This window comes from Lampetra fluviatilis, chromosome 7, assembly GCF_964198595.1.
Source record: "Lampetra fluviatilis chromosome 7, kcLamFluv1.1, whole genome shotgun sequence".
Taxonomy (NCBI): Eukaryota; Metazoa; Chordata; class Hyperoartia; order Petromyzontiformes; family Petromyzontidae; genus Lampetra; species Lampetra fluviatilis.
In genome coordinates this window covers 5,720,204-5,736,381 of record NC_136281.1, presented here as the reverse complement: position 1 = coordinate 5,736,381, position 16,178 = coordinate 5,720,204, and the positions used below count along the sequence as shown (strand labels likewise).

Here is a 16,178-nt window from a genome sequence, read left to right as displayed (position 1 = left end):
GCACCACGTGTCGTTCGGCACGATGTCCGAAATTACGCTCAACGCGCTGGAGGCTTCTTCACGGAATGAATGATTACGCAGCTGCTCGGACGCAGAAGAGTTCTACATTACGAGGAGAGCGTGGGCGCGCGTTTTGTCCCCAGTTGACTCAAGCGGGCTTGCTGCCCGGTCGGGAACATCATAATAATAATAAACACATCGAATGTTTTTATACCGCTTTGGCAATGGTGCACAAGCAATAACACCCAAATCGCAACTTTGTACAAACCTGAGATCTTTAAAGATGCACTTTTCAAACTACATTGCACACATTATTTGCTGATCCCGCTGCGTTGGCGCAAGCACACTCGTCAACAACACTTTCTTAAAATATCTATAAAATCTGCGACGTTTCGGGCAATGGCCCTTTCTTCACGGCACATATCTTGCGCGCCAAAAAATAATGCCTATAGCCAAATTACCCGCAATGCGACGAACTTGTCAGATCTAGCGAGCTAAGCAGGTCTGAGCCTGGATACAACAGAGATTGCGGGGCTGCATGGTGGGACAGTGGTTGGGTGGGCTGGGTGTTCGGCAAATCCAATCGTTGTGTTCCGTACTTTGTCAGCTACCACGTCTACAACTTCCTGCCTTCAGCGTCCCGCGCCGACCAAGCGTGATGAATCATGGTGTTTTATTTCCTACATAAGTGGCGTAGCAAGCGCTCGCCAAACTGCGAAATGCTGTGAGATGTAAACCATCAGGCGTGTAGTCATCGCTGACGACTGCCCAATATCAGCCCCGCTGTGCTCTGGTGGAACAATGGGAGACTCAATTCGCCTAGCACCCCGAATGCCGCTGAATATATTTACAAAATAATAATGAAAACTACAATTACAGTAATTTCAACTTGTTCCTTTTTTTCTCTCAAACGCCATACGAAAGTGTATCCCGTCATTTCTCGCACCTCCGATTAGTACGGTTGGCTACGTATGGTGCGAAAGAAGTTCAACGTACATACATGACTACTGACACGTCTTGAGGAGACCTTCATTCAGCAGTGGATTGATAACAAAAGGGTGCCATGCACGGCGAAATCACCTTGGCACATCCATGAGAGCTGGAATGCACGAACGGAAAATAGCGGTGCCTGCAGCGTGTCGAGCCCACTATCCACCTGAAACTCTGAAAGCCGAATGCGCTCATTACGTTACATAATTTAATTACGTGACAAATGGGCAATACATCGAATTTGCAGCTGCGTGCAAAACTGCAAGGAGTTGAATGGCGCAATGCACTCCATGCGCCGCACTGGCTCCAAACTTAAAATGCTATGCAGACGAAGAAAGTGAATGCGCTGAGTCGTAAGAACTCTGCGTACGGGTGCTTCCAAACAAAGAGCCCGTGTTGTCGGCATCTGGACAGCCTGGACAAATAGCGGGCGCGTGAGGAATGTGGCCGCAGAGACAGCTGATGCTACCGATTGGTATTCCTCCAACTTTTGCGTCGAATTGGAAATCAACCGGTCCCAAACCCCCCCCCCTCAAATCGCCAACCACATCCCCACTTAACCAGACCCCCCCCCCCTCACGTGAACCCCCCCCCCCACACACGAGGAGATGAGTCACCGCCAGCTCAGAGGACACAACCCAAAGATCGTCCCCCCCCCCCCCACTGAGTGTTCTCTCGCCTTGTGACAGTCCGGATAATGCGACGGGGTCCAACACACACACCACACCACACACACCACCCACCACACACACAGACCACACACACCACCCACACACACACCACACACACACACATCCAAACCTCAGTGGAAAGAAGGCTGCAGTGAAGGCTGTAAATACGGCACGCTAATTGACGGTGCCTTTGTCAATACACTGTTCGATTTCTGACGGTTCGAGGTCGTTTTTTTGTTTGGGTGGAGCGGCGGTGCAGTGGCTAGTGTGATGCCCTTTCGAACCACGTCCACCTGAGTTCGACTTTCGGCCAGAGAGAGAGAGAGAGAGGTATCTTCTCCGATCGGAGTGAGGTATGGTCAAACGACTCCCCATGACCGACTCGGCGTTCATCCAGCAGTGAATTGACAAAGGGCTGGAGTTTTTGTATTTAGCTAAACCAGAGGTCATCAACCTAAAGACCCGGAGCCGCATGCGGCTCTTTAAGGACCGCTTCACGATTGTCGCCAAGTAAAACAAAAAAAAACCTCCAAATTATTTTCGATAAACGATGAACGTCCGAAAGCCCAACAATGATTTGTAGATATGGTATTACAAATCATTGTGCGTGTGCTGTTCTTAAATAGTGATTACAGGCTTGACGGTATTCATCAAGTACCATCTTGTGTTCACGTGCCATTGCGGCTCTCGAAATATTTCGGGTTTTTTGACCGAATTCGAAGAAAATCGCTCCTTTTGTAATTTTGATTGCCAACCCCCAGAGCTGAACTTATGCCACACGGTCACGATGGGCTCGTATCACCTGGCCACAGACATTACCTTCACATAGTTTACACGGCGCCTTGACCGAGGCGCTTTACGGATAATAAACAATGCTACGTATGAATATACGGTGATAAACGGTGCTTTTTCTGGAAGACTTTGCTGTTTTTTCCTGGCTTTTTCTGTTGCGCTTAGTCACTTTAAGATGTTTCTTGTTCATGTTTTTGTTTCTTGCGGTTGCACCCGATTCAAGAGCCGCATGGCTCACAGGGCTATACCTAATCAATGAAACTGAAAACTGAAACTGAGAGGTGAATGAAATAGACGAGAGGAAGCAACTGGGCGAACCATTGACGCGCGATTGCGTCTCGACACTGTGAACGCGCTCGTCCCGGAGTCCCGAAGGTGAAGTCATCACTCATTCTGAAGACACAAAGCTTGTTGAAGAGTAGAGTGTGCTACGCACGGCATTATGTAAACCACTCGACACTCGAGAATTTCTCGCTTTCAAGGAACCCTGCTTGGAGAGAGGAATGGAACATCGCAAACGCAGCTTTAGACATCGCGACATGCGCTTCGTTTCAGCCGGAATAGAGTGCTTCACTATTCCAGGAATGTGTTACTGGAAGAAACCTCCTGGTTACACGAGCCCGTGGAGAGGGGATGGTGGGGAGGGGCTGCGTGGGGAAGGTGGGGAGGGGCTGGGTGGGGGAGGTGAGGGTGGGGCTGGGTGGGGGGTGGGAGGGGTGGGGCTGAGTGGGGAGGGTGGGGTGGGGCTGAGTGGGGAGGGTGGGGCTGGGTGGGGAGGGGAGGATGGGGAGGTGCTGGGTGGGAGGGGTGGGGCTGGGTGGGGAGGGGAGGGGAGGGGCTGGTCACCCCGTGGTGCCCTTATAAAACTCAACGTTTAGCCTACTCACGCCGGCTTGTGCCTGCCCTCACAGTCGGGCATATTTGCGGAATACACCACGCCGCCGTTGACCCTGGCCATTGACCGAGCAACCCAACGTTTATACCAACTCCCCCCGCTGGAATGTGTTAAGGAAGACCCACCCGTCTCGCCTTCTACGGTATTATAGGATTATAGGAATACAACATATGCACTAGTCGTCTCGTGGTATTACGCCGATAATAATCCCATGTCCATGCCAGCCTAAGCAGCGTTCTGGAAAGATCGAATGAGAAGTCAAGCCCTGCGTGTAAGTAATATCGCATCGGACACACACAACTATGTGTGTGTGTGTTTATGCTGTTGCCAAGAAGCCAACTCAGGTAGCCGGTGTCAGGAGCGAGTGGGATCTAAACGGGTCCTGGGTTTCACCGCCAGCACCTTCATCAACGTACCCTGATCAGCATGGCAATTCGTAGTGCCTTGCTGAGATCTTTATCCAACAGTGAATTTACAACAGGATGCTGTCTTTTTTTTGTATATATATAACCTATAGGCCATATGTGACCGCACACGTTACAAATGGAATTACAACACTATTGATTTGAAGCTTTCGTGACTGCAGGAATCCATACTCTTTGGTTCTTTCGGTAAAGTTACGTAGGTAGAAAAATAATAGATCACGACGTTTCGATCGCAACACAAGCACTCGTCATCAGGTGGGACAACCACGCCTACTTCAGCAGTTTTTTCTCGCTGTGGTTGTCCCACCTGATGACGATTGCTTGTGTTGCGATCGAAACGTCGTGATCTATACATTTTCTACCTACGTGACTTTACCGAAACAACGCAAGAGTATGGATTGCAACACGTTCATAGCTACCATCCTCAAACTATAGCACAGAGCGGCGTTCGTTGGCGCTGGCCGTCCCAATTCCACATTTTCAGGGCGGGCACTCGTATCGTCTGTGGCACTGTACAATGCACACGCGAGTTAAAAACACTGCAGTAGTATCACTGCGACAGGGATGAGCGTGAGGTTATTGCTCACAGCGACCCAGTGATCTCGCACGGTCTAAGGGGCATAGGGATTCCCCATCCACCCTTTGCAGCACGGCTAAAAAGAACAAAGCGCGACTATTTCACATACTATGAAGAAGGACCATTGCCCGAAACGTCGCCGATTTTATATATAACATTTCTTTCGAGACAGTGTTGTTGTTGGAGTGTGTTGATTCGTTTTTTTGTTATGCCACGTGTTTTTGCTCAGGTGCTCTTTTCCAGCTGGCAGCCCAGCCCCCACGTGCTTGCAGCAGCAGCAGCCAGCAGCAGCCCCGAGACAGCCACCCACCGCAACAATGCCTCCTCTGCAAACGCGGACCGCCCCGCGCCCGCCGCGTCATGCACACTTCAGCTTATAAGACAAAAAAACCAGCCACTCTTTCTCCATTTGGAAACAACTCAAGCCGTACAAACAACACGTACATGCGCACGCCTGACCCCCAGGCCGCATAGACAACAGGGGCAGTAGCAACGAGCAACAACGCCACCATCACCCCCATCACGCAGCAATGCCCACGCATTGCAATGAGGTTCTGCTCACCTGGATGGGGCTGTGCATGGCCGCGGCAGGTGTCCTCAACACGCTGGCCAAGGAGATGGCCTACGGTCGCTTCTGGGACCGCGAGGGGCAGCCGCGTGTGATGCTTCCCGCAAGGCTGGCGTGGTGCACGCAAGAGCTGCCCTCTTTCGCGGTGCCAGTGATCCTCCTGCTGATGCACGTGGGCTCCTCCGAGCGCGACTCCGTCGATACGGTGAACATTGTGCATCTCGCAATGTTCTGCGGGCACTACTTCCAAAGGTGCGTTGCGTGTGACGCGGAGTCGGGAGTGATTTCTCTGCGCATTGATCACCAGAGGTGTGGTTCGAGGCGCGCGGTCTCAAACATGACACTTTGACTCGCACCAAGGGAGGGATTGATTGAGGAATGCATGCATGGGTGCCACGATGGCGAGATGTTAACTTCCTTGCCTGGTTTTACAGGAGATCGTGGGTTCAATGCCGACCCTGACGCCTGCATATCTAGATTTTTCATGTTTTCCCCGTGGTCACGTGGATTTTTCTCTGGGTCTTCTGGTTTTTCTCACCACAATTTAAGAATCATGCGTTTAGAGTATTTGTCTGCTCTCCATTTCCACATAAGCTACTTCATTGGGCGATCATTTGTGACTAGGACGCTTCTGAAAAAGAGCTGTACATCTCAGTGGACCTTTGCTGGGAAAATAAAAATGTAGTAGCTGCAGTGGCCTAACATTATTGATCATGTCAAAATGAAACAAATGACCTGGTGATGCTCCATTGACGGTGGTGCACAAGCACACTTAACAATAAATAAACACCTCAAGGCGTTCATCAATAGGCGATGTCTTGAGACCAGTGGTTCTGAACCTTTGTTTCTCAATCGTTAAAAAATTTATACAGTAATGCTACTCAATACATAGGTTTATCCATATTTTTTGTTGTAGTACAGAGTTATACGTATAACTTTCATCTAAATTGTCTTATGGTTGTTATTGTTTGACTTGCATCCCACTGGCATTTTTGGCACACAGCGTTGATATACGGTGCTTTTCCTGGAAGACTTTGCTGTTTTTTCCTGGATTTTTCTGTTGCGTGTAGTCACTTTAAGATGTTCCTTGTTCATGTGTTTTGCTTGTTGCGGTTGCACCCGAGTCAAGAGCCGCATGGCTCACAGGGCTATACCTAATCAATGAAACTGAAAACTGAACTGAAGTCGTACTTACGAGCCCGTGCTTAATTTGTGTTTCGATTATTTACCTTCCAGAAATGGCATCTCGCATCCCCAAGGGGCGCATGCACCCCAGGCTAAGGACCACTGTTTTAGACAATCGCCCTTATTATCATTATTATCCATGGCACCTGATTGAAGAAAGGCCATTGCCAAAAGCGTCGCCGTTTAATTTTTTTTTTGTTTCCTTTAAGGCGGAGTGCTTTTTGACGAGCGCTTTGTGTTTTTCCCTCCACATTTAGAATCATGCGTTAAGTGGGCGTTGAAATGAAGGGGCGACCCTCACAATTGTTCTCGTCGAGATGCTGTTTCATCGTTTTGTTATACTCCTGTGACTTGTCCCCCATATACAGTATATGCACAAGTATGTAATGCAACCACTTGACCAGGTTGCAGGGCCTTTGATATTCACATTTGTTTTTATTGCGCATCGACATACTGCCGGATATCCGTTCAACAAAACAATAACCGATAGCGTGACGCCATCCTTGAAGTGAAACATGTTAAGTGATTATTTTTTATAAAATGTAAAAAAAAAATCTGGGACAAGGGATAGTTTTGAGAAAGAAAAAAACACAATCTAGCGAAAGTGTAATTTCAACATCTTTCAAATAGTTAAATATTTAAAAAAGCATTATCCAGACTACAAAATTGGCATAACTTGGCATTTAACTAACTCTTAGTTACCCATGTGGGTTTCACCTTCATTTAAAACGCACCTACCTTGATCACGCGAAACGTCATCCACGATGTGTTCGCCTAAGACCCTAAGTGAAACACACCAACGATAGACCCAGCATCCACTGGCCCTCCCTAGTGATGGTTGACGAACGCTCGTGTGGATTGTGGCGTCACCGGGTGATAGGGCTGAACGATTTGGGATTCAATTTGTTGAAGTCAAGCTTCAGTTAAATTGTCACTGTGTAATAGATTTAAAACATGTGATGGAGCATTGCCACATGATACCATCAAAATATTAACTGCTCTATATATTCTAAAGCAAGGATGAGAACTTAAAATATATTAATTGCTTCCAACATATATTTATTAAATGTTTTAATTGAAATAGAACAATCAAACATAGAACCATTGTTAAGTAAAATAAATAAAGTTATACTAATAAAAAAACAATTCCAATAAGAAAGTAATAGGACTTTTCAAATCGCAAACAAAATTCAGCTAATCGCATCGTTTAAAATTGCGATTTCGATTTTAAATCGATTAATCGTTCAGCCCTACCGGGTGGCAAGGGACAATGGGTTCGGGCTGGAGGGAGGGGGCCATGGACCTGCCCCTGATCGGTGAACTGAAGTAGGACTTTATTTGTCGTGCGCTCGTCAATAGGCGGGCAGTACCTGCGCTGATGGCGGTGTGCGTGCGGTTACCTCTCCCCGCAGGACATTCATCTTCTCATTGCTGTCTCGGGGCCGCCCCACATCCTTGTCCGTCATGGTGAAGGCATTTGTATTTTGCGCCCTCAACGGATACCTGCAAAGCTACAACCTTCTGAAATGCAAGAGCTACCCGTCGGACTGGCTCACCGATGCACGTTTTCTCATAGGTAGGGGGCCAACACTGTGGTGTGGCTACCGAGTGTGCAGGCGGTGCTGCTGCACCAGGGCGCACACGCCGGAGGTGCCAGGCACCGGGCCACAAAGGGGTGGAGAGAAGTTTTTCATTCCTTGCACCAGGGATGCATGCTGACGCCACTCGGCTAACAACCAAAATTGTCCACATACAATATACAGTACAAGGTCCTGGAGAGCCTCACCGAGTCTACACATTGTCGATGTATTCGTTGAGACCATTTTCAAAGCAGGGCCTTGCTTGTGACGTTTGGCCAGTTTCGTGAATGTTTTCAAATATGACAAGGAAGTGGAGTGCCTGGAAAACATTAGGTGAAATACTCTCTCCATGTCGAGGTGATGCAGAAACTCCACGTCCAAAACAGTCATCAGAGGAGTGCGCCGCTAAAGTGAACGAAACCAAACCTTGACCACACGAGGGCGTGGCTGACTCAGAGCCCTGCTGGTTTATGTACAAGGCTTTTAGCTGCCCGTAATCGGATTAACGTTTTGCTGTTCTGCTTGTCTATTCAATTCCAAATGATCCATTCCATCAGCTGTATCGATAATCTCCTTTGTACATCAGGTGGCAAAGTCCGGATAATGTGTTACATAATTCCTACACTGCCAAACTGACAGAACAAGATTATATTGTTCTGTTTTGCAGCAACACACTGAACACAGCATGACTTGTAAATGCTCTAGTTTAATCCTTCATTGGCAGCACGGTTGAATAGTCTGGATTTATAAATTGTATAAATATAACTACATCCCAAGGTCAATTCAATGTTTGGCATGGAGAGTCTTCTCAAAGAAGGAACAGTCACACACCAAGGAATGACAGCCTTCAACTTGGATATAAATATGGTTTGGGCAGGAAAGAGTTGCAAATGTGGGTGTGTGTATTATACAGGTGTGCGTGTGCGTGTGACTACGAGCTACCTGGCCAACACCAGTGGCGATTATCTGAACCGGTCCTGGGACTACCCTTTAATGCGATGTGTAAACATCGCCACTAGGGAGACAAAGGTGGTCGGGCGTGATGCTGGTCACAAACCCCCTCGTGTGCCATACTGGCCTTCATTGGTGCTCGCAAACAAATGTCGGTTCAGGCTATATGGTTGCATCTTTGTTGTTTTTGTGTCTGTGCTGCTAGGCTCCATCATCTTCCTGGCTGGCATGGCTATGAACATTCACAGCGATCGGATCCTTCGAAATCTGCGGAAACCTGGGGAGTATGTGTACAGAATCCCACGTGGTGAGAACCCATGAACCCTGAACTGCAGATTCACTATTGCCATCTACTTCTTGACTTGTCAGTCACCGATGTTGCCCCCAGTCACGCGCAGATATAACCATACACCCCTTGCCCCTTCATCAAGCCGTTCAACATTTTAGTTTGCAGTCACAAGTTTGTTTTAATTACAAACTGGCAGAGTGGCCGTGCGGTGGTTGGTGTATTGCACGATGAACCCGGTAACTTGAGGTAGCTAGGTGGTTCAGAGGGCTGAAATGGTGCACCTGAGATTCTGGGTTCCAATCCAGGTAGCTGGCTGTGATGAAATTGAGTTTTTGAGTGAAGCGGGTAGATATTCTCAACCAGGTAACGAATAAACTTAATTTGGTTCTGAATTTAATTGGCTAAATTCCAACTCTGGGAATTCAAAATATCAGGTTGACTGTCATTTGACAAACATATCTCGGTCACCAAGCCCCACATACCCCCACCTATAGACGCAGTGCGAGAAGCCCTCCCTTGTTTTGGAAAGTTATTTTAAAACGTGATCGCATGGATTATTTTCTTCGCGTTTAAAGTATTTGACTGCTATAAAATGTCCACGTGATAAGCCACTTCGTCGAGCTGTCATTTGTGTCCAGGTCGCTTCTGAATAACGAGCCATATCGCTCAGTGGGCATTACCTGGTAAAATAAAAATAAAAGTTTAGTTTTGCAATCCTCAATGATCTGACATTCACTTATCTTCAGAAATGTTCATACAAAGTAGAACATTCTCTTCCAGATTAATATGTTTGCAGTCGAGTTCAACAGGTTTGCTTATAGTGTAGTGGATTCACTCCTTCATAAATCATGATGTGTCACAAAATACCTTTACAGACCACTAAGAATAACACATTCGGTAAACCCTCATTCATCCATGAGTCACGTGCCTGTAGCACCATCCCCTTCATCCCTTCTACAATTAATGTGGGTCCCCTCTTAACTGTACGTAGTTAACCGTGCTAATCGGAGAAGCTGAGTGCAATCGATTCTGATCATTGTTTCTATATTATTTGAGTATTCCATCGTATTGCTCTATAACAGTATTTTCTTGAATAATTTTTACAAAAGTCGACACCGATATTGTTGACTTTTCTCTCCTTTGTTGGTTCAGCTCTGTACGTTTAGCCTTGTATTACAGATTGGGCAATCACCTTTGACCCAGATTAACCTCAAAATAAAGTCTTAAGATATCAATGGGCTCTCGCCTGGGAAAGTATAGTATCTTCATAGAGTTTTATAATAGCATGTACAGCGTGGGCCGTAAGAAACTACCGGATTTATTTCGCCTATAACTTTGGAAAATTGAAATAAAGACACAAACGCAAAAATAGAGCATTATATTCATACTCTTTGGTTCTTTCGGTAAAATCACGTTGATAGAAAAATAAATAATAAATCACAACCTTTCGATCGCAACACAAGCAATCGTCATCAGGTGGAAAGATACAGCAGTAGAACTGCTGAACAGCAAAGGGCTGCTGCAACACAAGGTTATATCTAGGTTTGAGGTGGGTGTCACCCGAGGGTAAGTAGGCGGGGTCAGAGATGGAAAGCAGTCCCTTCGCCGCACACACGCACAGCAGCTGCGTGAAAGGGAGAGATTGGTATGTTAATGTAAACTAGTTTAATGGGAAATGTACACCGTCGTCGCACCCGTTCAAGTCTTAATATATCAGCGATCGTCTCTCTGTGTGGAGATAATTGAACAATTGTTTCTGAAATACATTTACACTATTCTTGCACGCTGCTGAGGTGTATACCGGTTTATCGTAAACTCCCAGGCTTCTACTTTATTTGTGGAAAAAAATCAACAAAATAATAATTTAACACAAAATACCGCCATTACAAAGCAGGTTAGTTACTTATGGCCCACCCTGTATAAACACAGCAGGCATATCCGCGTGTGTATGTGCTCTCCTCACAAGCGCACTGTCAGTTCAGCAACAAAAAAAACAGACGTTGGAGCACAGCGCAGCAGATGATAACATTGGGACACTGTTTAATGTTGGGTTAGAAAAGTAAAATGTGTTTTTTTTCATGCCTAAAGTTACTCACCAGAAGTAGTCATTGAGAGAGAGAGAGGAGGGGGTGGGGGTGTGTTATCATTCTATGACTACTGTTAACTGATTTTAAAATGACACAGACATTATGCCGGGGTGTTTCCTGAACTCCAGTCCTCGCGACTCACCACTCAACGTCTTTCCGCAATGACCAATTTCCCAGCGTTCAAATGAACTCGTTCCTGGCTGCACGCGCCCGATAGCAATGAAACGATGTCTGCGTTAATCGAGCCGATTCACATGAAGATTGGGAGCTGAGTGTGTGTGTGTTGCAGGTGTGCGTGTAAACGTGCTCCACGTGACGCGGGCAGATTTAATTGCTTAGCACGTCACGTGGCACGTTTATCAATCACCAGGAGCATGTGAAGTCTGGAACGAGTTCATTTGTATTTGAAAGGGGAGTAAATTGGTAATCACGGACGGACGTTACGTCGGGAGTCGTTGGGACTGGAGTTTGGGAAAGCCAAAGTCGACCACGGTACATCACACCAAAGTGCATCTACAAAAGTTGTGTCATTTTTAATCCAGATCATGAGGGTCCTGCATATAACCGTAGATAACCATCACCTCCACTCAAGTTCAGCAGGGGGGTGTTGATAACCAGAGTTCCAGTAAAAAATGGTTTTCAACAACTGAAAAAGCAGGCTTGTAGAAATGAACAACACGTAATTCACAGAATATGTTTTTTCTCACAGAAAATAACATTTGCATTCATTTCTACTATTTATTTCTAGCACAAAACTAGGTTTACTTAATTACCAACATGCATCCAAAACCAATTCAGGTCTGTCTATATCCTTTATAATCAGCCATGTTCCATCCACTGCTGGATGAGGTGTTCTTACTTGTGTGCTTGGCCACCAGTGCCTCCAGTGCCTGTCTGTGCGCTGGTGCGGCTGCAGGAGGGTTGTTCGAGCTGGTATCCGGTGCCAACTTCCTGGGCGAGATTGTGGAGTGGATCGGCTACGCCCTGGCCACCTGGACCTTCCCTGCCTTTGCCTTCGCTATTTTCACCATCGGCTGCATCGGGCCTCGCGCCCTGCACCACCACCGGTGGGCTTCCCGATCAGCCACACGAGTTGGCATGGGTCACCAGGCAACAGAGGTGTGGACTCGAGTCATGTGACTTGGACTCGAGTCAGACTCGAGTCATGAATTTGATGACTTGCGACTCGACTTGGACTTGCATAACAATGACTTTGTCCCACCTATGAGATGTGGACTCGAGTCATGTGACTTGGACTCGAGTCAGACTCGAGTCATGAATTTGATGACTTGCGACTCGACTTGGACTTGCATAACAATGACTTTGTCCCACCTATGAGATGTGGACTCGAGTCATGTGACTTGGACTCGAGTCAGACTCGAGTCATGAATTTGATGACTTGCGACTCGACTTGGACTTGCATAACAATGACTTTGTCCCACCTATGAGATGTGGACTCGAGTCATGTGACTTGGACTCGAGTCAGACTCGAGTCATGAATTTGATGACTTGCGACTCGACTTGGACTTGCATAACAATGACTTTGTCCCACCTATGAGATGTGGACTCGAGTCATGTGACTTGGACTCGAGTCAGACTCGAGTCATGAATTTGATGACTTGCGACTCGACTTGGACTTGCATAACAATGACTTTGTCCCACCTATGAGATGTGGACTCGAGTCATGTGACTTGGACTCGAGTCAGACTCGAGTCATGAATTTGATGACTTGCGACTCGACTTGGACTTGCTTAACAATGACTTTGTCCCACCTATGAGATGTGGACTCGAGTCATGTGACTTGGACTCGAGTCAGACTCGAGTCATGAATTTGATGACTTGCGACTCGACTCGGACTTGCATAACAATGACTTTGTCCCACCTATGAGATGTGGACTCGAGTCATGTGACTTGGACTCGAGTCAGACTCGAGTCATGAATTTGATGACTTGCGACTCGACTCGGACTTGCATAACAATGACTTTGTCCCACCTATGAGATGTGGACTCGAGTCATGTGACTTGGACTCGAGTCAGACTCGAGTCATGAATTTGATGACTTGCGACTCGACTTGGACTTGCATAACAATGACTTTGTCCCACCTATGAGATGTGGACTCGAGTCATGTGACTTGGACTCGAGTCAGACTCGAGTCATGAATTTGATGACTTGCGACTCGACTTGGACTTGCATAACAATGACTTTGTCCCACCTATGAGATGTGGACTCGAGTCATGTGACTTGGACTCGAGTCAGACTCGAGTCATGAATTTGATGACTTGCGACTCGACTTGGACTTGCATAACAATGACTTTGTCCCACCTATGAGATGTGGACTCGAGTCATGTGACTTGGACTCGAGTCAGACTCGAGTCATGAATTTGATGACTTGCGACTCGACTTGGACTTGCATAACAATGACTTTGTCCCACCTATGAGATGTGGACTCGAGTCATGTGACTTGGACTCGAGTCAGACTCGAGTCATGAATTTGATGACTTGCGACTCGACTTGGACTTGCATAACAATGACTTTGTCCCACCTATGAGATGTGGACTCGAGTCATGTGACTTGGACTCGAGTCAGACTCGAGTCATGAATTTGATGACTTGCGACTCGACTTGGACTTGCTTAACAATGACTTTGTCCCACCTATGAGATGTGGACTCGAGTCATGTGACTTGGACTCGAGTCAGACTCGAGTCATGAATTTGATGACTTGCGACTCGACTTGGACTTGCTTAACAATGACTTTGTCCCACCTATGAGATGTGGACTCGAGTCATGTGACTTGGACTCGAGTCAGACTCGAGTCATGAATTTGATGACTTGCGACTCGACTCGGACTTGCATAACAATGACTTTGTCCCACCTATGAGATGTGGACTCGAGTCATGTGACTTGGACTCGAGTCAGACTCGAGTCATGAATTTGATGACTTGCGACTCGACTCGGACTTGCATAACAATGACTTTGTCCCACCTATGAGATGTGGACTCGAGTCATGTGACTTGGACTCGAGTCAGACTCGAGTCATGAATTTGATGACTTGCGACTCGACTTGGACTTGCATAACAATGACTTTGTCCCACCTATGAGATGTGGACTCGAGTCATGTGACTTGGACTCGAGTCAGACTCGAGTCATGAATTTGATGACTTGCGACTCGACTTGGACTTGCATAACAATGACTTTGTCCCACCTCTGCGAGGCAACGATCGTGGCGTTGAGCCATCTCATACTTTTGTAATGTTCTTGGAGGGAGACGGAGTCTTCGTAGAGGCAACACGCTTTATTTCACCAAACAGTTACACTAATCCCTAACACAAAGGGGTAATGGCCCCTTTCACCCACAACCTGGGGAGGTACAGCTTCCGGGCTATGGTACCTACAACTCTCCTTACTTCAGCCCTCCGGCTGGCTAGACCTAGGGGAGGCTGACCCACCGCTGACCCGGTGGGTCCCTGACCACTGGCCCGTCCGGACCTGGCCCTCACAAGGGCATCAGGCTGAGGAAACCTCAGGGTCCTAACCCCACGACCACTGGCACCGCAGTGAGCCCTGGCCCTTAGAAGGACATCGGCGGCTTGGGGTCCAGGGTCTTCTTCTTCTTCCGGCGGCTTCTGGCTTCGGCTTGAGACGGACTGCCTCGCGCTCTCAGGGACCCGCCTTATATACTCTTTCTCCCTGAGGGGTGGGGTTCTGGGGGATCGTAGCTCCTGCCAGCCCCCTTCCCTCAGAGGGGTTCCAACCGCCATTGGCCCAACAGGTCCGGACCGGTTCTACCCCTCCCCCTGGGTGTGGCACGTGTGTCAATCATTACCACCACACTTTGAACAACTCAACGCCGCATTCTCACGACTGCTTGAGAGTTAGTCAACCCTGGTTCATAAATGGGGCAAGTGGGCTTCCCCCAGATTTCCACAGTAGCGTCACTGAGCCAAGCCAAATACACGGCAAAAAATATTACAAAAGTAATGGATTGATTGGGCCAGCATAACTTTACCCGAGCCTACATTACACGAAATAAAAATTTAATATAAATATACATTTGGCACAGGTCATCGTCACCCAGTGTCAAAGTATTACACATCCTCAAAATCCACCTAATATTGAAATCTCTTTGGTAGCTGAAAATATTACACAGGCAATGCCAAATATTATCAGCAGTGGCTGAATGGTTTAATGTATGGAGACATCACCGGTAATTATTAGTAATAGCTTTAAAAACGAAAAAATGCTGTGTGCTGAGTTTTATCACTTGAAACAAGGTATTTTTTTTTTATAAACAGTATATAATTGAAAAACAGCAAAGTAAAATCAATAACTGTAGTAGTTGAGCCAATACGGAATATATCAGATATCATCTGATGAGGCCGATACGTTTCCACCCTTACTAAAGAGCTGACAAATACTCCATCAGAATGCTGAGATGCCATTACTGAAGCTGCATTACAATGTACAGTTTTTAATTGGTCTGTTTGCCATGAGATTAACTCATTATGTATATTTTTTTCTCTCTTCTTTCAGATATTACCATGAAAATTTTTCAGACTATCCCAAGTCAAGAAAAGCTTTAATTCCCTATTTTCTGTAAAAGGCCACTTCTGGCCTTAATTGAGTTGTCATTGTGCTTTATATTTTAATAAAACATTATAGAATTTACATTTACCACTTTGAACGCCGCTACCAAGGACAGTATAACGAGAACTTGATGGGAGGCTATATTTGGGGGCTGATTCGTGAAAGTGATTTACATTAACATCGTAAATTAAGAAAAACTACTCCCTTCTAAATTTGTTGTCGTCATTTTTGTATTACTTTAGTATAAATACATGTAAATTTTGATTCATGTGTTGTTTTTTCTGACATTATGTGAACGTAAAGACACAAATTCGCCCGTTTGCTCATTGAAAATAGGTAAATTTCAAAATATCACTGTTCTGGTCATAAAAGCAAAAACTGTGGGGAATAATAGCCATTTTCTGTACTCATAAGTGCTTCTGTTTAATAGGCAAGTTAATAAACGCAGGAGGCATCACATTGAGTGAGTGAGTTATGTTGGCTACTGGCTTTGATTTTTTTGGTCGTAGATTTAAGTTTTCTCAGTTTTTACCAATGGTGCAAAATGGTTACTACATAATGCGCATATACATGTACAATTTGAG

General features: G+C 46.4%; 1 protein-coding gene across 2 annotated transcripts; it reads left to right on the top strand.

Moving 5' to 3' along the window:
• Nucleotides 1-4,775: 4,775 nt before the first annotated feature.
• On the top strand, nt 4,776-16,178 carry LOC144933481 (3-oxo-5-alpha-steroid 4-dehydrogenase 2-like). 2 transcript variants are annotated; one of them, XM_078858286.1, is made up of 5 exons: nt 4,776-5,170; nt 7,516-7,679; nt 8,840-8,941; nt 11,927-12,077; nt 15,541-16,178. In XM_078858286.1, the coding sequence occupies exons 1-5, from the start codon at nt 4,881-4,883 to the stop codon at nt 15,605-15,607; spliced, it is 774 nt and encodes a 257-aa protein (XP_078714412.1). In that variant the 5' UTR covers nt 4,776-4,880; the 3' UTR covers nt 15,608-16,178. The 2 variants fall into 2 exon arrangements, with proteins under 2 accessions (XP_078714412.1, XP_078714411.1); XM_078858285.1 differs by having other exon boundaries at nt 11,889-12,077.